This window comes from Myxine glutinosa, chromosome 5 (genome assembly GCF_964187855.1).
Source record: "Myxine glutinosa chromosome 5, kmMyxGlut1.1, whole genome shotgun sequence".
Taxonomy (NCBI): Eukaryota; Metazoa; Chordata; class Myxini; order Myxiniformes; family Myxinidae; genus Myxine; species Myxine glutinosa.
In genome coordinates, this window is record NC_136265.1 from 177,470,787 (window position 1) to 177,496,173 (window position 25,387).

The 25,387-nt window shown below is 49.2% G+C and overlaps 1 protein-coding gene across 3 annotated transcripts in view; it reads right to left on the reverse strand.

The window, feature by feature from the left end:
* Positions 1-25,387, reverse strand: part of IPO4 (importin 4) — a 78,762-nt gene that overhangs the window by 35,610 nt on the left and 17,765 nt on the right. For all 3 annotated transcript variants that reach the window (XM_068115444.2, XM_068115443.2, XM_068115445.2), the window contains exons 3-11: positions 18,961-19,040; positions 18,453-18,494; positions 17,206-17,338; positions 16,206-16,382; positions 15,772-15,837; positions 7,892-7,996; positions 7,541-7,624; positions 7,281-7,439; positions 6,780-6,833 (exon numbers count right to left, since the gene is read on the reverse strand). In XM_068115444.2, the coding sequence (XP_067971545.2) occupies positions 6,780-6,833; positions 7,281-7,439; positions 7,541-7,624; positions 7,892-7,996; positions 15,772-15,837; positions 16,206-16,382; positions 17,206-17,338; positions 18,453-18,494; positions 18,961-19,040 (900 nt within the window). The remainder of the gene's footprint in view (positions 1-6,779; positions 6,834-7,280; positions 7,440-7,540; positions 7,625-7,891; positions 7,997-15,771; positions 15,838-16,205; positions 16,383-17,205; positions 17,339-18,452; positions 18,495-18,960; positions 19,041-25,387) is intronic.

Sequence of the window (25,387 nt, forward strand, 5' to 3'; positions counted from 1 at the left end):
TACAAATCCACAAACATCCCTACTGTCTTCCCCGTTCCTCCCATATACCAAATTCGTCTTCTCTCCCTCCTAACCAATCAAATTTGCCATTTTCAACTCTCATCAAAATTTGCCATCTCCAACTGCACATCAAAATTTGCCATCACCAATTCATCATCAGTCCCTCCTAGGGAGGGAGAGATGGAATCACCCCAATGTCTCATCCACGTCGTGATGCGTCTCACAAATCCAACAGCAATTCTCATTTCTGCAACACAAACAAAGAAAACACAGGTGTGGAGTCATCATCATCACCACAGGTAAGTGGCTGCGTATGGTGCGACAGGTTCATCAATCCTAACTATTTCCTAAATGACTTTAACAACTTTACACTACCCGGGGTCTTTCTCCGGCCAACCCATTGGCCCTCTTACACTATGGGTTCTAAAAACCAATTCCCATTGGCCAAACTGTGGTGCTCTTCAATTTGGGGTCTCACTCCCCCGATTCATCTCCCGGTGCCCTCGTACAATTTCTGGGCTGTGGCGTGTACCTCTCCCAGTGGGTCTACCCACCTGCACCCCTCCACCACTGCAGTTGCCTCCGAGCTTACCTGCTCCTTACCCTAACCTAACTACCAGGGGAAGGCCCTCTGGCTCTCTCCCCACTCCGTGCCCTCTCTGGCACTGGGCTGCCCGATCCACACCCGGGATCCTCAGGCACCCACTCACAACTACCGGCTCCCAGAGCCCACCTGCGGCCTCACCTGGCCGACATCCTCACAGTGGTGGAGTGCCCAACCAACTACACACACTAACAGGCTACACGCCCAGCCATTTCCACAACACTAATGCACCCATTCACAACACCATTCTGCAACCGCACCACAAATGCCAATATCCAACCACAATTTTCCTGTACCCTCTACCTAACACTTACACTACCCGCCCCGGGTATCCGTGATGGGGGTCCACTCTTCCCCCATTCACACCTTCGCACCATGCACACCACTCCGTACCACTTACTCCAACTCTCTCCACACACCTGTACCTGCACACCTGTGCTCTCACACCTGGTGCCACCTGCACCCTTCTCTCCCCAAGCGCATTCGCGCTGATCCACACACTCACTACTCATACACTGCTCCACACACCTGTCCAGTTGCACACCTGTGCAATCACACCTGTTCAATTCTCACACACACGCGGCATCATCTCATCTAACTACTCCCTTCTGAAACTTGCGCTTCCCAGTCGTCCCTTTAACTATTGCGCTCCCACGTCATTATCATCCACACTAATCTACCTGCGTCCCCACTACAGGTATCAGTCACTAACTAATCTTAACGTTACCTAATGTCAATCTTCGCTAGATCCCTACACACCATATCCTAACCCACCCGGGCTAGTTTTCACTGCCATACACCCCATAAGCTATTGCTCCTTTGCCCCCCATGGGAAGGATGGTGGATTTGCCATCCCACCACATCGGGGGTCTTTCACTATCAATTTTGCTCGTCCAAATCCAACAATCAAAAATTTTCCATTTAGTGCCAATTCTATTCACTTTTCTAAATTTTGTATCAAATCACTACTATCACTATCACCATCACCCGTCTACTTATTAGGTACTCTCGGTGCGCCAATTCCTGTCCAAAGCCCGGCTTCGTAAAGCCAAACAATGAATGCTGGTTGTTTTGTGCCAGCGGCTGGATGCGTCCGGCACTCGGTGCAGGGAAGGAGGTTTACCCGGGCCGAGATCCCACGCACCATCTCGGCACGGAGCCATCCAATGCCCCGATCTCGACCTGCCGGCACGTCTCCCCAAAAAGTGGTCGCCATGACGACCCTTTCTATCGGGCTGCCAGCTCCGCCTAGTGGAGCCTGGACGCGGCCGTTCAAAGCGAGGCCCGGCACGCACCGAGGGCCTGCTTCGGCTAAAAGTCGCTCTAACCTCTAACCCGTGTAACGTCGATGCTTCACCTGGACGCTTACACCCCGCAGCCCGTTCCTTGCTCACACATCCAGCCGTGCCCATGCTCCTCGTACCTTTCCTTACACACCCAGGTACACTCATTCCACTCACAGCCTTGGTCACACACCTGACCACCGAACACTTTGGCACACATTCGTTGCTCGCACACCTCACCAAAACACCTCTTCGCGCCCCCTCCTCAGTCACCTCCTCTGTGACAATCACAGGTGTGCTCTCATTCGCACACCCAACCACGTGCCTCACCACCAACTCCAGCGTGCATTCCCACTCACGCTCTACCATTCCAGGTGTGCATCCTTCCATCCCAGGTGTACATCCTCGCTCACCTGTCACAACTAACTCACGCTCCATGTCACTCTCACTACTTTCACCTCCACTCGTGACAACGCACTCACTCTTACTCTTGACAGCACACTCTTTCCTCATGCACCTGTCCGTCACACACCTTTCTCGCGCACACTCTCCCGTTAGACCCTCTGTAACACTCACCACAGGTGGACACTCTTCCTTACTTCTGACAGCGCACTCTTTCCTCATGCACCTGTCCGTCACACACCTTTCTCGCGCACACTCTTGCGCACACTCTCCCGTCACACCCTCTGTAACACTCACCACCCCGCGCTTCCACGTGCTCCCTCGCACACGCGCTACGACCGACTCACTCTCGCCAGCACACTCACTCCTTGGCACGCACTTTTTCCTCACACACCCCAGAGTCGGACTTTCTCGCTCACCTCCTTTTTCGCACACCAGACCTGTCGCACACTTCACCAACGGCCTCTCACGAACACCCGGGTCCATCTCGACCCCCAAGCTCCTTAAATCCCCTGGCGCATCATACGCGCGACCATATTGGTCACCACTTACACCGGGTCCTCTTCCTCTTCGCTTCTCCTCCATCACCTGCGAATCCCTCATCCGGTTAATGAGCACATCATCACGATCCGAACACAGACTCTGGACCAATTCTTTTACCTCCTCTTTTATCTCTTTCTTATCCTCTCTCCGTCGCTTTTTAATTTCGCTCACCCCTTCTTCCACTTCTTCTAATTTTTGCTTCATCTCCTTCATCTCTTCGTGCGCCCCTTTAAGTTCTTCCTCTAACTCCACTTTATTTTTTTCTATGTGCTCCCGCACCTCCCGCTCTTTAACCTCCATTACCTCTACCACCTTGTCCATTTTCCTCGTCAGGTCCTCATGTACCGTCTGGCACTCTTTTTTAATTACCCCTACGTCCTTTTTCATCTCCTTCTGTGTCGATTTTAAACCCTCTATTACCGCTGTGTTCTTCTTTACCTGGTCCCCCAACTCCTTTTGTCCCACTGTCAGTTGTTCTACTCCCAGCGTCAACTCCTCTATACCACCTTGCAATTTTACAGTCCCCTTTCTCACCTCTTTCTCCATGCGCTCCTTACAGTGCCTCACCTCCTCGCGCACTCCTCCGACCTCCTCACTCACTCCTCTTCTGATCTCCTCTCCCATCACTTGCATCTCCTGCCCAGATGCCACCCTCATCTGCTCCATTTCCTCCCTGTGAGCATCCAGTTTGGTTTCTACCCCCATTCTGACCCCCTCTATCTGCTGCCCCATTTGGTTAACTTCCCTTTCCGCTTGGTCCCTCATGTCCCTCAATTTGCCTTCCATGGTGTTTTCTAACCCCTCTAACCCTTTTTGCATCCCTTCCATTTGATTCTCTTGAGCGGCCATTCTGTTTTCTACCCCCGTTAACCCCTCCTGTATTTCCCCTAATCTATCGTCTAATTTCCCAAATTTCATGTCTAATCCCTTAAAATTATTGTCTAATCCCTCACTGGTACCCCTCGCTTCGTCCCTCATTACCCCCATTTGCTCACTCTGAGCCCTCGCTTCGTCCCTCATTACCCCCAATTGGTTACTCTGCAGTTTGAGGGACGCCTGCATTTGCGCCATAAATTGCTCCATGAGGACCTGCATCTGGGCCATCCCTCCCACTTGTGCAGCGGGTGCGGCCCACGTAGCTATGTGCGAGGCGCCATTTCGCGCGTCTGCTACCCCCGCTGTTTCGCTCTCCTCACGTGTCTCAATTTGGTCCTGGACCGACCCTGCTTCACTCTCCCCTACCGGACCCCAGCCGTCTTGATCCGCCATAGCGCGACTTTCAAAATTCGAGTTTCGTAAAACAAATTCGAAATTTCGCCGTTATAATTTCGCGCGGGAAACGCGCTCCGAATCGATTTTCCCTCCCAAAATTTGGGCCTAACTAATTTAGTCCCGGGTCCGAATCTCACTCCTCGACACCAATTGTTACAGATACGACTTTGATGGTATGGTGGGCCGAGCGGGATGGCCGCCGTATCCGTACAAGTTACCCGACTGTACTCGAACGTCGACGAAGCCGCGCTATGCTGGCTCAATAAGGAAAAGAAGACACCCGGCTGGATTATAATCACACAATACGACACCAGGGGTTCAGTTCTCAAGACCTCCGGAGGAGGTTATATTAAGGCGGAAAAGGTTAGATTACAGGGACAAGAGGGAAACATAGGAAGGTGGGCACTTAAACACACTCTTATATTAACCCTAGACAGACCACGGATAAACGGGACAAGGCTCACTCACACGGGGTTTGATGGCCAGGAAAGCGGCAGTCGATGGCTCAGGTGCACCTGGCTCAGGGACAGAATCGCGTACGTTGGTGTCCAGCAGATGCGGGGAGGTCGCTCAGCGCTCGTGGGTCGCGACTTTGGTGGAGATGCCGGGGGGGTCGCTCAGCGCTCGGGAGGGTGGCGTCTTGTCGTCTCAAGCTCGGGGCGCATCTGACGTCACGTCCGGCGCGGGGCCGCGTATATCCGGCGGGGAGTCACGCCCTCGCTCGTTAGCTCCGCCCCATATGGCATCGGCCCATGGCTTCTCATTGGGTGCGGGGGTTACCGGCTCCGCCCTTGACGAGGGGCCGACAGGGAGCCCCCTTCTGGGTAACCCCGTCGAGCACATGTTCAATGGCGGCCAACCGAGCCGGAGTGAGGACGCAAAGCCGCTGTTGTTGTGGTTGTTGTTGGAGCTTGAGATGATGGGAAGAGATGCGGGGAGGTATGGGAAGGTCCTAAACTCCTACTGGTGCCATATCATCACATTCTGGTGCAACGAAGAGTCATAATTAATGGAAACAAGTCCTTAACTGACATAGATTAAGAATAACTAGCAAGATGTCCTATAATTGTCTACGTGTGGTGCGGGGGACCTGGGCACGACATTTAATGGGGGAATGAAGGGGAAGATCGGCTCTAATGGGTGTTGTTTACAGACAATGGGACTAGGGAATGGGGTAAGGGGAGAGTTGGGGAGTATCGGAGAAGATAGGGGAATATTTACAAGCGGATATGGAGGTCAAATTCCATATTCGCAACAATATGTATACCATCATGTATCGTCTTTGTGCCAAGTACGAACAAAATTGGTTTTTACATGCCTGAGATATGGTTGTGGACAGCCACACGCATGGACGGACGAGACCCAATCCAGAAGCTAATTGTTTCCGACCAAGTCCAAAGAGGGGCTAATAATATTGTTAATTATGGCCTAGGCCATAGGGAAATGCCATTTAGAACAGTGTTTGTCTGTCCATATGTCCCCACAAATGTACACCAATCAGAGCTGAGGATCTGGTCACATAACAAGAGGACACGTTTAGTAATCATTACAGTTGCATCTTTTATAAAAATTTAAAAAATAACCACCTTTAGAGGCCATTTTTCCCCGCAAAGCGGGGGTTGGCCTTTTTCGGGAACCGTGGTTGTTGTTGTTTTTCGGTCCCCTTTTTGAAGCAATGTTTTACGGCCGGATGCCCTTCCTGACGCCAACCCTTTTTGCCGCCTTTAACGACAAACAGGGAATTACCAGTGAACTGGAACTCAATTAGCCGACCTCGGAAGGATGACAGGCTGAGTCAACCCCCCTGGCGTTAATTCAGCAATCGACCGGGATTCGAACCCAGGATCCTAGGATCCTAAGCCGGCACCCTAGCCACTAGCCCAACACCAGGGATATTGTTGTATACAGTTGCATCTTTTACTAAAAGGAAATATAATATAACCTTCTGTGCAACGTTTTGGGGTCCCAGCAGGTGTCGTAAGGTCGGTCGGAGGTTTCAGAAATTCCTCAATACAATTACGATTTTGAAATGCCATCGACACGGACCTTGCTCCCAAATCCGGAAGTGAACAGATGATGACGGTTCACTGTTTTTCTTTGATAATATCCCAATACAATCGTGATTTAACATTATATTTTGATATATTAATACTACCGTATTGATTTGTGATTGGAATGATGAATGATGCTGTTTGGAATGAAAATAGAGAACCTGCCATCAATGTCTGACGTTCAACTGAAGGTGGCACATGAATGTGGAATTCATTGGTTCATCATTTGCCATTCACAGTTTTTTTTTTTTTTTTTTAACCCAAGTCATTCACGAACCGGCTGTTCATGTCTGAAATAAAAAAAAATTAATATAAGTATTTACATTATTTGCTAACTGGTATCCCCACCCAGGTCATACTACCCTCTTCAACTGAAGTATCAATCAAGTCCAGCCACGCCGTTGTTAGACTATCGGTCTTGTTTTTAAACTATCCATCCATATAAGTACCACAAGATGAAAAATCTCCGATTTGACACAAATGGGGGAGGTCTGAATACGATCAATAAATAAATAAAACCCCCTCCCAAACCCCTTTATCCCCAAACCTCCAAAATAACTCGTCTGCAATGTTTCCACAACGGGAAATAATAATTACATCAACTAAATAAATAATATCACTCACCACGTGACCAAACAGCTTTTCCGGTGGCAAATTCATGGCCAAGTCTTCCATTACCTGGGAGAGGCAAATCAAAATTAATTAACAACAACTGGACATGTGTAATTGGAGTTCTTCATTTATCACAATGCAATTGTATTTGTACAATCCTTTAACTTGTAGTCTCATGACACTTCCCTCAACCGAGTGAGAGTATCAACTTAGCAAGGAAAAGGTTATCCCATGATTAAAGGACAGACCAAATAAATAAATACAACACTCAAAGGTCTTTCTCCACAAGCAAAATGGTGCCGTCTCAGCACGATACTGCCAGCATTTCAACCGGCACCAGCTTCAGGGTTAGGGTGACCTTAACTGGTTTCAGGGTTAGCGGAGCCCCGACTGTGATTTAGGGAGAAGGGGACCCTGACTGGGATTCAGGGTTAGGACCAGGGCGACCCCGACTGGGATTCAGGGTTAGGGCCATGGGGACCCCACTAGGACCAACAGCCCTAGATAATGTACTTTTATTGCAAGCTGGCGTGGAGTTGAGCCTTCCGTGTCAATTTCATCATCATCGTCCTCGTCCTCGTCATCATCACAATCACCCTCCGCACAGGGAGACGTTACAAGCACAAAGATGACATTCAAAATGGGATCCAACAATTGATGTTTCACCAGGGCCTGCAAGGAAAGAGCAGGTTAATGAGGGGGTGAATGACCCACAGCAAAGGAAGGTTAGCATATTATTTGATTGCTTAATTATAGGGTTAGCACCTCGTTACCTTGCTCTTCATTCTGGCAAGACATCCAACAACAGAAAATGCCTTCATCCTGACACTGTCCTCTAGAGACGAGGTTCCAGCTAGCTGTTGGGGTTAAATGGACGAAGGAAACAAACGATAATTAATGAATGAATGCATGAAGCACAATACGGTTCCAAAAAGTCACAATCATTAAAACATCACAAACCCAACAAGAAAAACCCACAATTAGAAACAAAATCAATTAAACAAAAGGCACCTCGTCGATGCCCAGGGTGAGTTTGCATCAATTTACGATGAAAAGTAAACTATGGTACTCTTCATTCAGTTACAATGGGGCCGGAGCCCTCAGAGCACGGCACGCATCCTCACCTCCATGCAAAAGGCCGTAAGCTCTCGAAGGTGTGGCGCGATTATGGAGATTTCAAGATCGATAAATTCATCAAAAACCTCCATAGCTCTGCAAGCTCGAGTTGCCTGTAGGGAGAGAAATTCACCACACAAATCACCATGAGAGGCACCACGCGAGTCAGAATGCGAGGCACCATGCGAGGAACCATGCAAATCACCATGTGAGGCACCACATGAGTCCCCATGTGAGGCACCACATGAGGACCATGTGAGGCACCACGCAAGTCACCATGTGAGGCACCACGTGAGGAACCACGCGAGGAACCATGCGAGTCACCACGTGAGGAACCATGTGAGGAACCACGCAAGTCACCATGTGAGGGACCACGTGAGGAACCACGTGAGGAACCATGCAAATCACCATGCGAGGAACCACGCAAGTCACCATGCGAGGCACCACGCAAGTCATCATGCAAGTCACCATGGGAGGAACCACGCAAGTCACAATGCGAGGCATCACGCAAGTCATCATGCGAGGCACCACGCAAGTCATCATGCGAGGCACCACGCAAGTCATCATGCGAGGCACCACGCAAGTCATCATGCGAGGCACCATGGAAGTCACCATGTGAGGAACCACGCAAGTCACCACAGAGGGTTTGCTTTGACCATAGTGAGGACGAGCTCCCCAAGATTAGGCCAAGCTAAACGTACTCCGAAGGTACGTTCCAATAAAGTAGTACACCAATTTATGTCACCTCTTTTTACGTCATCAGGTTATTAATACCACAACCGTCTCAACTCACACTTACGTCGTTTTAAAAACTGTTTCCATTTATTCTTGAGTGTTTTCAGAACTTACAAAAAGACTGATAAAGATGTCAGAATACATCACCAAAGTACCAAATCGGGGGAGATCGCAAAATCACCAACAGGAGGAAAACTTTGTTTCCCCATAAATAAATGTACAGTACTGTAGATTGGTTGAGAGGCATTGTAAAAGTGTTACCCTAGAAGTGAAATTTGATGGTATTTGTCGAAGGGTTGCTGGTATTAATGGATTGCCGCGTTAAATTTGCCTCTGATCGATAGATATGCTGACGATAATTGGAGGAAGAAGATGTACCGCCACCTTCGACCGCTTCCAGAAGAGGTTTATTTTATATTCAAATATGTCTGGTAATTGTTTATTATTTATATGTATGTGTACTTGAATATAACTAATTAATTAAAAGCGAAATATAATACGTGAAGTGACAACAATAAGAACTTATTCCCCATTATTAAATTATTTTTTCATGAGAAAAACTGCTTTGATTTGTAGTACGTTGTTTCGATGTCCATCACACTGTTCAGGGATGCATCCTCAACTTAAAGCAGGGTCTTACAATACCTCCGACTCGGGTTTAATTATCAAATTTATTCCTTTACAAAATCAACCAAGAGCAATGTATAACCTTCTTGGGAAAAATAAATGCCAGGGGCATAGAAAAGGCCCCTTTATATGGTATGTGCCATGTGGCAAACTAGAAAATAAGGGACATTCCATTGCTTGTACAAAATAGAAAAGAAGGGAAGTTCAAAATATGTCGTGTGCATGCTGGACTACCCTGGTGTTCTTAGGAGGAACCAAGTAATGCTCTAGAAAAGTTCATATAAAGGGGCGCCCTATATATATCGGTTAAAACATGTCAGTACGTAAAGCTATATGAATCAAATTATTTAGAAAATGTTAAATGTTCTTCAAAAAATGATAAATCCCATTAAATTCAACAGACGACGAGGGTGAAGATAAAAAAACAGGAAGTTAAACCGACGTTCGGACTATGAATCAATGGACAACGAATGACTCGTTTGGTTAATGCAGAACCAGTGCTGTTCCAGTGCCGAATAAAAGCAAGGTAACGTGCTTAAATGACTGGCGTCCTGTTGCCCTCACTCCCACAGTGAGCAAATGCTTTGAGAAGCTGGTTAAGGATCTTATCTGTTGCATGTTACCACCGACCTGAGGCCCCCACCAATTTGCTTACCGGCACAACAGATCCACGGACGACACCATACTCGCCATAGCCACAACACTCCACACCGCCCTCACCCACTTGGAGAAGAGGAACTCCTATGTGAGGATTCTGTTTGTAGATTACAGTTCAGCATTCAATACAATAGTCCCCTCCAGACTCGACACCAAGCTAAGGGGCCTAGGACTTAACCCCAGCCTGTGCAGCTGGATCCTGAACTTTCTGTCGGGTCGATGCCAGGGGGTGAGGATGGGCTCCAACACCGATTGCTCAGTTTGGCCAGGTGGCCAGCTCTAGGAAGAGTCCTGGTTGTTCCAAACTTCTTCCATTTAAGAATTATGGAGGCCACTGTGCTCTTGGGAACCTTCAATGCAGCAAAAAAATTTTTGTAGGCTTCCCCAGATCTGTGCCTCGACACAATCCTGTCTCTGAGCTCTGCAGGCAGTTCCTTCGACCTCATGGCTTGGTTTTTGCTCTGATATGCATTGTCAGCTGTGAGACCTTATATCGACAGGTGTGTGCCTTTCCAAATCATGTCCATGTCGTGAAGTAAGATGGTCATGATGCTATTCCGACGCCGACCGCGTGGGGAGGATTTATATACCAGCTATGAGTAAGGATGGGTCATTCCTCTCTCTGGTGTCTTCGAGTTGGTAAGATTGTTGCAAGATCTGTGTTATATTTGCTAATATCTCTGCAATGGCGTAATGGTAATGAAAGCGGCCAGAGATGCTTGCTTAATAGCTTTTGTGTTTTCTTTGTAGATCAGTCGCATTCAAGTGAATAAAAGCTCACAGCTTGGGGTTTTGGTGAACCACCACATTTCACCACATTTTTATTCACTTGAATTCTACGGTTGGAGCCATGGAGAAGCTGCTCCGCCTGGAGGTATTCTCGGGTGACCCTCAGGCTACGAACGCCGCGGACAATGGGAATATTGGCACAACTCTCTTCTGCACTACACCGCGGCGGTCCCGGATCTCACCGAGGCACAGCGGCTATCGGTTCTGACCTGTCATGTCGGCCTCCCGGTCTACGGGTACATATCCCACTGTACCACCTAAGATGTGGCAGTGGCGACGCTGCGTGGCATATATGTCCAGCAACGAAGTGCACTGTACGGACGACACATGTTGGCTACCCGACGCCAGGAAGCTTCGGAGAGCCAGGAACACTACATCCAGGAGCTGATACGCCTGGGGAAAGGTTGTCTGATGGTGGCTCGAACCGCCGCGGAGGCGACCGACGACTTGATGCGGGATGCGTTTGTTGCTGGCATCTAGTCGCCGGCCATCAGACTCCGTTTGCTGGAGCAAACCACGTTGACCTTCCAACAAGCGTGCGACAAAGCACGCATTCTACAGCTGGCAGCGTCCCGCGCGGAGGCATACGGTGGACCCGATCTCACAGCGGGGGCCGCTGCCGCGGCACGGCCGGAGTCGACCGCATCGCCAGAACGGGCTCTTGCGGAATCTCCAGACGACGCTCCGGCACCGATCGCTGGAGACGATGGGAATCCGAACGCCGCAGCTGCGAACTCTTCGGAGAATGCCAAATGTTATTTTTGTGGCAATAAGAGACACCCTTGCTCCGCGTGTCCTGCCAAAAATTGTGAATGTCATAATTGTGGTAAAAGAGGACACTTTGCTAAAATGTGTCGGGCGGTTAAATCTAAGTCTTCCCGGGGCTTGAGTCTCGCAGATACGCGCACCTCACTGACGGCGCGAGGCGTGCGCCGCGCCACCTGTACTCGTGGAAGGGATCCGCGTGGAAGGGCTTATCGATACTGGTAGTTCCTCCAGTTTTGTCAGCCATGCTTTGGTACGACGTCACGGCTGGACGATGGGCTCGGATACCCGACAAATTTACCTGGCTTCGTCCGGACATAACATACGCACCAAAGGCGTTTGCTCTCTTAAACTCATCGTCGATGATAAACTGTATGAGGAGGTGAAACTCGCGGTGATGCCGGAACTGTGCGCCGACGTATTGCTCGGTCATGACTTCCTGAGCCGGTACAGCCGGTTGGAGATGCGCGTGGGGGGCGGAGAGAATACTCTTTCGGTCTGCTGCTTAACCGAGATGGCTATAGATCCTCCAGCGCTATTTCCCAGCCTGACGGCCGATTGCCGACCGGTAACCGTGAAATCTTGACGGTATACTCGTGCCGACGCTGCATACATTGCCGAGGAGACTGAGTGTATGCTCCGAGAGGGCATTATAGAGCCGAGTAGATCGCAGGCTCTAGTCCTATGCTCTGACAATCACAGGAAACGCTTGGTCATTGATTACAGCCGAACGATAAATACATTTACACAGCTGGACGCTTTTCCTTTGCCGAAAATTGATCCCGTTTAGGAGGTTGCCAAATTCAGGGTCTTCAGCACTTTGGATCTAAAATCAGCGTATCAGATACCCATCAGAGAATCGGACAGGCCATATACTGGTTTTCAATCCGGTCGACGGCTGTATCAATTTCGGCGGATTCCTTTCGGAATCACTAATGGGGTGGCTTGTTTTCAACGTGCAATGGACGACATCTTGGTTAAAGAGAATTTACAAGATGTATTCGTTTACGCAGATAATGTGACCGTCTGCGGACATACCCAGGAGGGGCACGATGCAAACTTGAAACGATTCTTGGAGGTTGCGCAACGTTATAAATTAACCTTGAACCACGAGAAATGCCACTAAGGTGCAAGAACGATCGATTTACTTGGGTACACAGTGACCGGCGGAGAGATAAAACCGGACGCCGAGCGCCTCCGACCTTTGCTCGAAATGGCGGCACCCTGTGATCGGGCGTCCCTGAGGCGGTGCCCCGGGCTACTCGCACATCACTCGAGATGGATTGAAGGCTACTCAGAGAAAATAAGGCCTCTGGTGGACAGCAAGGTCTTCCCTCTGACGCAGGACGTGCTAGACGCTTTTCAACTTCTGAAGGAGAACATAGCTCGGGCCTGTGTGACCTCCATTGATGATAACCTCCCGTTCCTCGTCGAGACAGACGCTTCGGATTGTGCGATTGCTGCTACCCTAATGCAAAACAAACGACCTGTGGCATTCTTCTCTAGGACACTGACCTCGACTGAACGCAAACATTTGGCAGTGGAAAGAGAGGCGGCAGCGGTGGTCGAGTCGGTCAGGAGGTGACGCCATCTGCTGCTGGGCAGGAAATTTGATCTCCTGACAGAACAACAGTCGGTGGCTTTTATGTTCGGCCACGACCACCCTCAGCATATTAAAAAACGACAAAATCGCACGATGGCAGGTCGAACTAGCTGATTACTGCTATGACATAATCTATCGCCCTGGGAGCGAGAACGTGGCAGCCGACACGCTCTCTCGCCCGTCGGTTTGTGCTGCTATGACGTCAGATGATCTAAAGAGCATCCAGGACTCATTATGTCACCCCGGGGTAACTCGATTCGCTCATTTTGTGCGCTCTCGCAATTTGCTTTTCTCGATCGAGGAGATCCGACATCTATGCCACACCTGCTCCGTGTGTGCAGAGTTGAAGCCGCGATTCTATAAGCCGCCGTTATGGGCGCTCATTCAAGCAATGAAACCATGGCAACGACTAAGCGTCGATTTTAAAGGGCCGATATCAACACTCACAGCAGGGGGGCCTCATTATCTATTGACGGTAATTGATGAATTCAGTCGTTATCCGTTCGCCTTCCCGTGCTCAGACACGATGTCATCCACTGTCATACGATGTCTACGTCAGCTGTTCGTCCTGTTCGGGTATCCGGGGTTTGTGCATTCAGACCGTGGGGCTGCGTTCATGTCCCAAGAGGTTCGAACCTTCCTAGTAAGCCTCGGAATCGCCACTAGCCACACTACTCCGTATCGCCCCGAGGCGAATGGCCAGGTGGAAAGGTATAATCAGGTCATCTGGAAGGCAGTGGCGCTGCACTTACGTACGCGCTCAATGGGGCTGCACCAATGGCCACAAGCCGTACCTGAAGCATTACATGCGATTCAGACTTTATTATGCACGGCCACAAATCAAACTCCCCACGAAAGAATGTTTCGTTTTGAACGTCGTGGCGCTACCGGCCAAGCGATGCCCGGTTGGCTTGTCGAACTCGGGCCCACGTATCTGAAGCGAACAGTGCGACAAAGCAAGTACGAACCGGCGGTGGATTTGGTGCAGATCGTGCAGGTTAATCCGCAGCATGCGACCGTCCGGCTGCGGGATGGTCGTCTTTCGACCGTGTTGGTCCAGCATTTAGCCCCGTGCAGAGATGAGGACACCCGGCGTAACTTATCCTTGGAGGCTTCGCCGGTCGAATTGGGGGATTCCGTTCCGGGCACCCCTCATCCGTGTGACGTAACACCGCTGGCAACGGCAGCAGGAGATTTCCCATGCTCGCCGTGTCCGTCACCGTCACCGCCGGGTTCTCCGGCCCCGTGCAGTGTGCCTGGTTCGCCCACAGATCAGACTCGTGCTGGCCGAGACGGGAATGCGAACGGATCGCCTACCTACCGGACGCGTGTGGACCGAGCGTGCTGTCGACCCCAACGCTTGGATTTGTGACGGGGTGTTGGGTTGCTAATTAATCTACTATCTTCAACTTATACTTTATATCGATAGTCTGAGATAGTCTCTGATAGTCGATAGTCTGCTAGCTGAAACTTTAACGGGGGAGAATATCGTGAAGTAAGATGGTCATGATGCTATTCCGACGCCGACCGCGTGGGGAGGATTTATATACCAGCTATGAGTATTGAGTAAGGATGGGTCATTCTGCTCTCTGGTGTCTTCGAGTTGGTAAGATTGTTGCAAGATCTGTGTTATATTTGCTAATATCTCTGCAATGGTGTAATGGTAATGAAAGTGGCCAGAGATGCTTGCTTAATAGCTTTTGTGTTTTCTTTGTAGATCAGTCGCATTCAAGTGAATAAAAGCTCACAGCTTGGAGTTTTGGTGAACCGCCTCGTTTCGTTTCACCAATCAGCTGGACTCCAATCATGGTGTAGAAACATCTCAAAGATGATCAAGAGAAATGGGAGGCACCTGTGCTAAATTTCAAGTGTCATAGCAAAGGGTATGAATACTTATGTCCATGTGATATTTCAGTTTTTTCTTTTTAATAAATTTGCAAAACTTTCTAAAATCCTGTTTTCTCTTTGTTATTATGGGGTATTGAGTGGAGATTGATGAGGGAAAAAATGAATTTAAACGATTTCAGCATAAGGCTGCAACATAATAAAATGTGAAAAAAGGGAAGGGGTCTAATACTTTCTGAATGCACTGTATATTTCAGGTTTCAGCTCGTTTCAATGTATAGCCCTCGAGATATGAGGGCCAACACATTTTGGGCGGACGGACAGACGGACACCAACGTGATTTTGAGGTTTTTCTAAATAAGCTCAAGAATGTGGAAACAGACGTTGCTGAAATTTGGACCATATTACCTCAATGTACAAATCATTTACTTCTGAAAGTTGCAGCGTATTTCGTCCAGTAGAAGCTGAGAAACTAATTTTCAGTCCCCATGTTAAACTTGCATGCAGATAAACGATCCCATATATAAAGGGAGGGGAACTTTGCGCTTCACTTGATTATTTACTTTACAGACGCTCAACGACTTGAAAGATAAATTTAAAAAACCAACGATCAATTTCCTGGACAAACAAGCTTGTGACCTATAACATCATAATTGACAAGTCCTACACCAAACACGCCGATAGCATGTGCGGCCTATCTACAAACAGGATTGCGATTCCATCTAAGGCAGAGTACGAAGGAGCAAAGTAAAAATGGGAAACCGTCGTGTTTCGTACACCTTCAGTTGCAATCTCGAGAGGATGTGTGACTTCATAATGATAACAGTGCACACGCACAGGCCTTTTGAGGACAACAATGAGTCTTACCTCGTCCTGTATGATGAGCTGTCGGACAACGTGGATAATTTTGGGCACCGTGTCACGGAGGACGTTCTAAAAGGGCATCAGAGGAGAGATCGTTCTGAACGTCGAGACCACTACAATCAGCACCACAACTCATTCATCCTGATCAATTAAACAAATAATTACAATTTAAAAAAACTCATCGCATTCCAATCAAAATAAAAGGTAGACGGCTGGTCGTATCATCCATCACAAGTTCGGAAAGCTCGTTTTCAGACTTGTGAAGGGCAACCTTCACATCACTTTTTGAATCCATGATGGAGGGCAAGCCGAGGCACACGGAGTAAAATTCACGATTTCCTTGCTACCGTTTCCTCGTGTGCAACAAACACACAACAACATATTCACCATTACGGTGCGTCTCTTGCTTATTCTACGGTACGTCTTGCAGTACGTACGAGCTCTGGTTCAGCAACAGCAGCGAGGGCTGAGAGAGCGACCGTGGCGTAATATCGGGCAGCCAGGTGCTGGGCCGAGCCGATGGCAGCCGCGAGGATGCGGAGGATGTCAAAGGCATGAGGAGCCATGGTGGAAGGTGCATGTTGGAGTAGAACGCTCAATAACAGAAGGCCCAACTGCAAGAACAACAAATGTTACCGTCGACCACTTCTCACCTCCTCAAAAAAAGAAAACATAAAATACAACAATATCTAGAAACCTTAATTCGTACCTTTTCACATTAATTTGATACAATACGTTATCAAAGTTGAAAATCTGTTCAAATTGAGGCACTCAACAAAACAAGATAGCTCGGACACACCTTTGAGATGTTTACCCTGGGTTTGATACCCAACAAAACTACAAACTGCTATACCCTGGATGATGTTCCTGCCGTGATTATTGATGGCAAGAACAATGGCAAACCACCCAATGCATTCTCTGGATCGTGGTGGCTTTGGCAGCGCACGCACGCACACACACACACACACACACACACACACACACACACACACACACACACACACACACACACACACACACACACACACACACACACACACACACACACACACACACACACACACACACACACACACACACACACCCAACAAACGGCTGTGTTACTCGGCGGACAGGCGTGGCTTTATTACCAGGAAGTAACAAAGATTAAAGCGGGAAAATAGCAACGTTGTTGAACATGTTAACAAAAAAAACCCAATACCACCTTACACTGCCCTTATTACTCCTATATCAGCTACATAAGCAAAACATGGCAGAAAAGGAATTAAACAAAGCCTGTGGAAAGGAGCACGAAAGAAATGAAGAACATGAAGAGGACAGGTGAGTTGGACACATGGAAAGGTCATTCACAAACACGTGGTGCAAACGAACGAGCAGAACGAACGCCCGAGGCAGCAACCCGGTGATTCAGTCACATCATTCGAGTGAACTTCAAACCTCCTGTTCCGCATCACTCTCACTCTCCGTCCACCTCCGCACCAGGGACAGCAACTCGAGCCACGGCCTGTCCGCCGGGTGGAGCCGTGCCACATCCGCCGCGAGGTTTGCGACAGCGTTCCGCGTTACAATCCTGCCAAGACAACACGGACGCAAACGTTCCGCCAAGTACCTCCAATGTGGTGCAACTCTTCATTAACCACTTCAATGCAAACAATGTGCTCAAGGTTGGGGGAAAAAACTGAAACCAAGTTCGGTAAATCAATGGGCTTATTATGTTTATTTTATTTACAATAAAAAAAAAAATTTACAATAAATTTTATTTTACAATATTTACATTTATTTTACTTATTTATTAATTTTTATATTTATAAATTACTTTATTATTATTTACTTATTATATATACACATTTCATTTATTTATTTATTTATTATTTTACAATATTTTATTTACAATTTAAAAAAATAAAAATTTACAATAAATTTCATTTACAATATTTACAAAAAAATTACAATTTTATTTTACAATTAACAACGATTTTACAGGGACAATTCAGACTCCGAATAATAAAGATGTAGCAAGTCACGTGACACAATCACATGACAGTCCCATCGATAAGTTATATAACTGCCGCTGCAGGTAGATCGACAGAGAACACACGGGTTTGAGCGTGTTCTTCGTCAGTCTTGGTGGTGGGTCACTCTTCCTGTGCAGTCTTCAATATCCTGACTAATCAAAAGGTGACCAACCTCTAGGAGGTCTCATTTGGAGATGAACTGACGCCAACAGACAATGAGTCTTACGGTCTGGATCTCCACGTGGTCAGAATCGGACTCGGTGAGCAGAGGGGAAAAAAAACTCCCTTGGGATATACCTTGGACGATCGCACACCTGGAAGCGTCACTAGAACCTGTATGTTCCCTAAAGCGAGGCAGGAGGGCATTACCACACGGGACAATGACGTCGGAAAAGCTGTGGAAAGTAGACGACCTTTTAAACGACCCTCATGGGGATTGTCAGCGAAGTTGAAACGTTTTTCCCAAAAGTTCCTTATAATATTAATGAACAAACACAAAAAGGCCTAACAGGAAACTACAATTGACATCATTCGGATGTGAACACTACGTCATAAAGGGGAGAGACTGACATGAATGAAGTGAGTCACAAAGTGAGGATTATGGAGAAGAGGGAAAGAGTCAGTGGAGGTGTGGTAACAAACACCATGGTGTGAAACGTTTACACTCACTCGGTCTCTCTCTGCAGGGATTCCAGGATAATTGGCTTCACTCTGGATAACAATACAAAATGGAGAGCTGTAAGCAAATTCTCACTTTGGGGGTTAAAACACTACGCAAGCGACATGCCAGGACCCTCAAAACTGTGCAATTCCCCCCACACCCTTAACAAGGCTGGAAACCTCCTCCCCCACAACAAGGCCGTGACCCATCCTCCCCCCACGGCCACGACCTGCCCCCCCCTCTCCCCTTGACAAAGCTGGGACCCCCACTCTTGACACAAGGCCAGGACCACCCCCATTGACAAGGAGTGGACTCCCCCCCCCCCCCTCTTTGACAAGGCCAGAACCCTCCCACCCCCCTCCTCCCCACAAGGCTGGAATGCTACCCCTCCCCCCACTTGACAACACCAAGCTGTAATCGATCACGAGATGGAATTGAGATTTCACTCGAAGGCCTTTCATTTATTACGTTAAAATTCGGTAACAAAACCACAAGGGCCAATGGGATATCGCAAACCTCTGTTGGACTTCTGCCGGGGTCTTCCTCCATCGCCGCGACACGCAGCGGCGCAGCAGGACGCATGCCAGCTGTCTGATCTGTACGACACAGACATGGCGTGACGTCATTGAAGAGACAGAATGTGGTACAAGTGATGGGGCTCCGTTGGTTAAGGAGGTTGAACCTCAGTTAGGAATGAACAACAAAAGCCTTGGGAATCATCAGCACATCGAGTAATCATGAGCAGGAGGTCGAGGCTCTGCTTACCCTTTATTACAGACATGATGCAGGGCCTAGCTGTTATATCAACCCCTTTAGCAACCACCAACCTGTCCATCATGCTGCTTTGTCATCGAATTAAGCCCCAGGTTTCTGTCTGAACGTTTTCCTCCATTTTAGACCAGGAGCCCGAGGCCTCCAACTTAGTTGACGAGGTTACCAATTTGGTGATCACCACAATGTCTGTTAGATACTCTATTTCGAGGAACTGAATGTCTGCCTGGTTCTGAGTGGTTGGTCGGCCTGTGAAAGGGACTGGAAATGGTCTCAGATGTTGCACTAGATCACCTGAAATGGTTACCTTCTGAAACCATATCACGATGCTAGTACACAATCACCTGAACATTGCTACACCACAGACAAATTCAATAGTGGACAGGCCCTGACAGACCCTTTTAAGGGGTGTAATGAAATTGTGTCTAAGTTGAACCCAGATGCTATGCTGTCTCCGACCACTGAGGGGCTTCCATAAGAACTCGGACGGACATTGCTCCGATTCATTCTTGTGACATTTATTCTGTGTGGTAGTGCACACTCGATTGGTGCGTATTGCTAGATGTTCCAGGCTTGCTTGCACTAATTGCCAATCCATTATTACTTCTATGATTACGGTACTGATACGATGCTTGTTGATTTCTTACAGGTGTTGCTAGAGATCGATTCTGAATTAAACCTAATATTGGGACAATGTTGTAGACCTGATTTTTACAACAATTAATTCAGAATCTTCTCTTCGTCTTGAACGAGAACAACATGTCTCACAAGCTGATACAAGTTCCAATCTTTGGTGCGGAACCCCAAGCGCCGGACGTGTCTGCACAACTACTACACTGGCTGAAGCTACTGACCAGTCACCTGGACGCACAGGACGAACTCACCGATGTCACAAAGCTGGCGGTGCTGCACTCCAAAGTGAATCATACAGTGTACATGTCCATTTCTCAGTGCGGAACGTACGATACTGCTGTGGAAGAAATGAAACGTATTTACATCAAAACGCGGAGTGTGGTCTACACCAGATATCTGCTCGCGACTCGTCGACAAGAACCCACAGAGACCATCGACCAGTTCGCTCAAGACCTCCGCCGGTTACTGAAGGACTGTACTACCGAGACACGCACCCATGCACAAGTTTGTGATGATCTTGTGCGGGACTCTTTTGTTTCTGGGATTCGGTCTCCAGTCATCAGACAGAGATTACTTGAAGAAGACGATTTGACACCAGAAAAAGCTCTTCAGCTATCTCTCCTGTACAACGAAGCGCAGGTACAAGCCGACACATATGACCGCCCATACGTTACTGCAGGGTTAACCCGACTGACACGACCGGAGAGAGCTACCGCCGAGCTAGCGGATGCTGCATCTTCGCCGGAATCGGAGACACCCGACGCGCTTGAGGATCTCGACTCGAGTTTGACAGCGGCCGCTGCGGCCGGACCCAAGGCAGGAAGTAACGCTAAGTGCTTTTTCTGCGGGAACCGGAACCATCTCAGGTCAGTTTGTCCGGCTAAGGAGGCGACGTGTCATTTGTGTTCAAAGAAAGGTCACTTTGCAAAAGTTTGTCGTTCGTCTCGGGGCCGGCAAACCCGCTCGACGCTGAATGTGCTTCTCCCTCCGCCCGCGAAACAAACGGCGCCTTGCGCGGCCATGATTGGAATCGCCCCCTCTCTGTGGGCCCCAAGCTGAGCGCTCGACCTTGATGAGGCTTACCGTGCCGACTAAACAACTGGCGCAATCACAACGGTACGCGGCTCGACCGTCCTTGACGGGCATTCTTTTGACACCCAGCCCACTTCCAGGTTTGGCTTCACGAACGGCGCAAGCTTGCGTCGCATCTCCGCGCGTGGCTCGAGCGCCCTCTAGCGGCGGCACGATCGACCTACGATCGACTTTGACTACACGAAAGAAGGGATCTCCACGCGTGGCTCGAGCGCCCTCTACCGATGGCTCGACCGGCCCACAATCGACTTCAACTGCACTGAAGACATTAGAGGGCGTCAGATCCACACATGAGGCTCGAGCACCACCTCTCGACAACTCGACTTCTGCAGGGCCACCGGGCCTGTCCAGCGCTGTTATTCCACTCATGATTGAAGGAAAATTTGCAAATGCTTTAATCGACATGGGATGCACTGATAGTTATGTCGATTTACGACTTGTTCAGACGCGTGGCTGGCCGATTCTCGGGACAAAACGCAGAATCTTCATGACTTCTCAAGGACGATGGCTCAGCACTCGGGGGGAATGTCGACTGAAGCTTGTGATTAAGGGTCGAATGTTTCTGGATGTGCATTTAATGGTCTTACCAGCACTATGTGCCAAATTTTTGCTGGGACACAATTTTCTCCAGCGACATGTGCGTTTGGAAATGAAATTTGGTGGTGCTGATACTCTTGCTGTGTGTGCTCTTGCAGGGATGGAAATTGAACCACTGTCGCTGTTTCCGAATATGACTACTGACTGCACACCGGTTGCTGTTAAATTGCGACGCTACTCACGGACTGACACGCAATTCATTGCTGAAGAGACTGCACAGCTATTAAAGGAAGGTATCATTGAACCTAGTCGATCGCCTTGGCGGGCCCAACTTTTGGTGGTTCGAACCGAAACGCACCGCAAACGCATGGTAATCGACTATTCGCAGACGATTAATCGGTTTACCCAATTGGACGCCTACCGGTACCCACTCCCGGGAATGGGCTCTCTGGTACGACAGGTGGCACAGTACTCAGTATATAGCACTCTTAGATCTACATAGCGCGTGTCATCAGATTCCATTCTCTGAGGCAGATCGCATCTACACTGGGTTTGAATCCGGACAGAGGTTGTACCAGTTCACCCGGCTGCCTTTCGGGGTCACGAATGGGGTTTCGTGCTTCCAAAGGGCCATGGACGACCTCATTGCTAAGGAGAATTTAACCGATGTCTTTGTTTATCTGGATAATCTCACGGTTTGTGGGTACGACAAAGAACATCATGATGCTAATCTGAAGCGCTTCCTCGAGATTGTGCACAAGTATCAACTGACTATGAACGAGGCTAAATGTCGCTATTCTGCTTGAACGATATATCTCCTAGGGTACACCGTGACCCACAGCTCCATCGCTCCGGATAAGGAGCATCTCTGCGACCCTTGCTCGACATGGCCCCGCCCACGATCGTGCTTCGTTGAAGCGCGCTCTCGGGCTGTTTGCTCATTACTCTAAATGGGTTCAAAATTTTTCCGAGAAGCTTCGTCCACTTGTGGATTGCAATGCGTTCCCCATGAGTCACGCTGCTAAGGGCGCTTTCCATGGCCTGAAGTCCGACATAGCTGGCGCCGCTGTGTCGACGATTGAAGAAAACAAGTCCTTTGTTTTGGAAAGCGATGCGTCGGACCATGCGACAGCTGCTACACTCTCTCAGGGGGGGACCTGTGGCTTTCTTTTCAAGGACTCTCTCCTCCGCGGAACGAAGACACTCATCTGTCGAAAAGGAGGCGTATGCCATCGTCGAGTCGATCAGGCGTTGGCGTCCATATTTGCTCGGTCGAAGTTTTCAGATCATCACGGATCAACAGAGTGTTGCCTTTATGTACGACACGCAACATGCTCAACGCATTAAGAATGAGAAAATCACTCGCTGGCGGATTGAGCTAGCCGATTTCTGTTACAAAATCAAATAACGCCCGGGGAGGGATAACCTCATTGCAGATGCATTATCACGGCCTTCTATGTTTGGGAATCCGGCCTATGTGCACACCGATCGAGGCACGGTGTTCTTGTCCCAGGATGTGAAACTCCTTGCTACAGCGTAATATCGCTTCCAGCTATACTACTCCATACAGGCCACATGCGAACGGACAGGTGGAACGATTTAATGGCATCATATGGAGAGCCGTTACTCTGAGCCTTAAGTCCCGCGGACTAGGACTGGACCGATGGGCTTGGTCGCTACCCGGGGCGTTAAGTTCGATCAGGACTTTCTTGTGCACCGCTACTAATCAAACTCCCCACGACCGTATGTTTCGTTACTCGCGTCGTTCAGGCGGTACACGTCCTCTGCCGGGCTGGCTTGCTGAGCCCGGACCGGCCTTCCTCAAACGCGCGGTTTGCACAAGTAAATATGACCCGCTCGTTGACAAGGTGCGTATTCTCCAAACCAATCCCGAGCACGCTCGTGTACTGTTGCCCAATGGACGGGAGTCTACAGTCTCGGTGCGCCATCTTGCGCCATGTGGGGATATTGACGAGCCGGCTTATGGTATAGTTGATCCGACAATGGAGAATCTACCGGCTTCCCCATCGCCACACGCACCCGATCCGGATGGCTTTGTGGGGCTACCGCAGTCACCCGATTTAGGCGGACATTACCATGTGGGGGATTCCGGCCTCGGGGATGTGGTATCCGGTGTCTATCGGACACGCGCCGGGAGAGAAATTTGCCGCCCCGATCGCTATGGCTGGACTGAGTGACATGGACTGCTGCTCACTAATATTATTCTGCTGCTAACTGATGTTATATGCTGCTATGACTTGCTAGCTTGATTTCAGCCTAGCGGGAGTGTAGTTTTAATGGAGGGGAGAATGTAATGAAATTGTGTCTAAGTTGAACCCAGGTGCTATGCTGTCTCCGACCACTGAGAAGCTTCCATAAGAACTCGGACGGACATCGCTCCGATTCATTCCTGTGACATTTATTCTGTGTGGTAGTGCACACTCGAATGGCGCGTATTGCTCGATGTTCCAGGCTTGCTTGCACTAATTGCCAATCCATTATTACTTCTATAATTACGGTACTGATACGATCCTTGTTGATTTCTTGCAGGTGTTGCTAGAGATCAATTCTGAATTAAACCTACTATTGGGACAATGTTGTAGATCTGATTTTTACAACAAGGGGTGCCCAGAAATGCGCTATATCAGCTGATGGAGCGCCATTATAACAAGCATCAAGGGACAAAAAGACCCTATGACCATATTGGCCTGGTCTGCAAGGATCTAGTCCAGCTCATCACAATTTGAATTGGAGTCATCCATCACTCCAAGGCTCATTGTTCATCTCAAATTAAAGGAATTGTTGCATTCCAAAATTATGAAAGTGCCATTCATAGGTGTTTGACAGCAATGACGCAGCGTGCAATGGCCGTCCTCGGATTGCGTGCAATGGCCGTCCCCGGATTGCGTGCAATGGCCGTCCCCGGATTGCGTGCAATGGCCGTCCCCGGATTGCGTGCAATGGCCGTCCCCGGATTGCGTGCAATGGCCGTCCCCGGATTGCGTGCAATGGCCGTCCCCGGACTGCTTGCAATGGCCGTCCCCGGATTGCGTGCAATGGCCGTCCCCGGATTGCGTGCAATGGCTGTCTCCGGATTGCGTGCAATGGCCGTCCCCGGATTGCGTGCAATGGCCGTCCTCGGATTGCGTGCAATGGCCGTCCCCGGATTGTGTGCAATGGCCGTCCCCGGATTGCGTGCAATGGCCGTCCCCGGATTGCGTGCAATGGCCGTCCCCGGACTGCGTGCAATGGCCGTCCCCGGACTGCGTGCAATGGCCGTCCCCGGACTGCGTGCAATGGCCGTCCCAGGACTGCGTGCAATGGCCGTCCCCGGACTGCGTGCAAAGGCCGTCCCCGGATTGCGTGCAATGGCCGCCCCCGGATTGCGTGCAATGGCCGCCCCCGGATTGCGTGCAATGGCCGCCCCCGGATTGCGTGCAATGGCCGCCCCCGGATTGCGTGCAATGGCCGCCCCCAAATTGCGTGCAATGGCTGCCCCCAAATTGCGTGCAATGACAGGTTTGGACGTGTGAGAAAATGCAACGGTTCAGTTGCGATGGTATCTGATAGAGAGAGACAATCTTCAAATGACATTATGGGGTCCAATCTGAATGCAAAAATTGACGAAGCATGCAACCAAATTGGCAACCTCAAATGAAGTCGTTTCGTCGAGTGAATTATTGAATGTCGCTGCCAGGAAAGCACCTTTGTCAGATACGGGAAAATATATTCTCAGGTCACTTCCGAGGGATCAAGAGGTCAGAAAAATGTTCCAAGACAAATGGAACGGCGATTCCATTCGCTTTGTCCAAAACGTCACACGCACCAGAATTCAGAATTCCACTGCAGAAAATGTGAAGAAAAGGACCCAAGAACACCGCGTCTGAATTGTCAAAGAAGAACGCTGAAA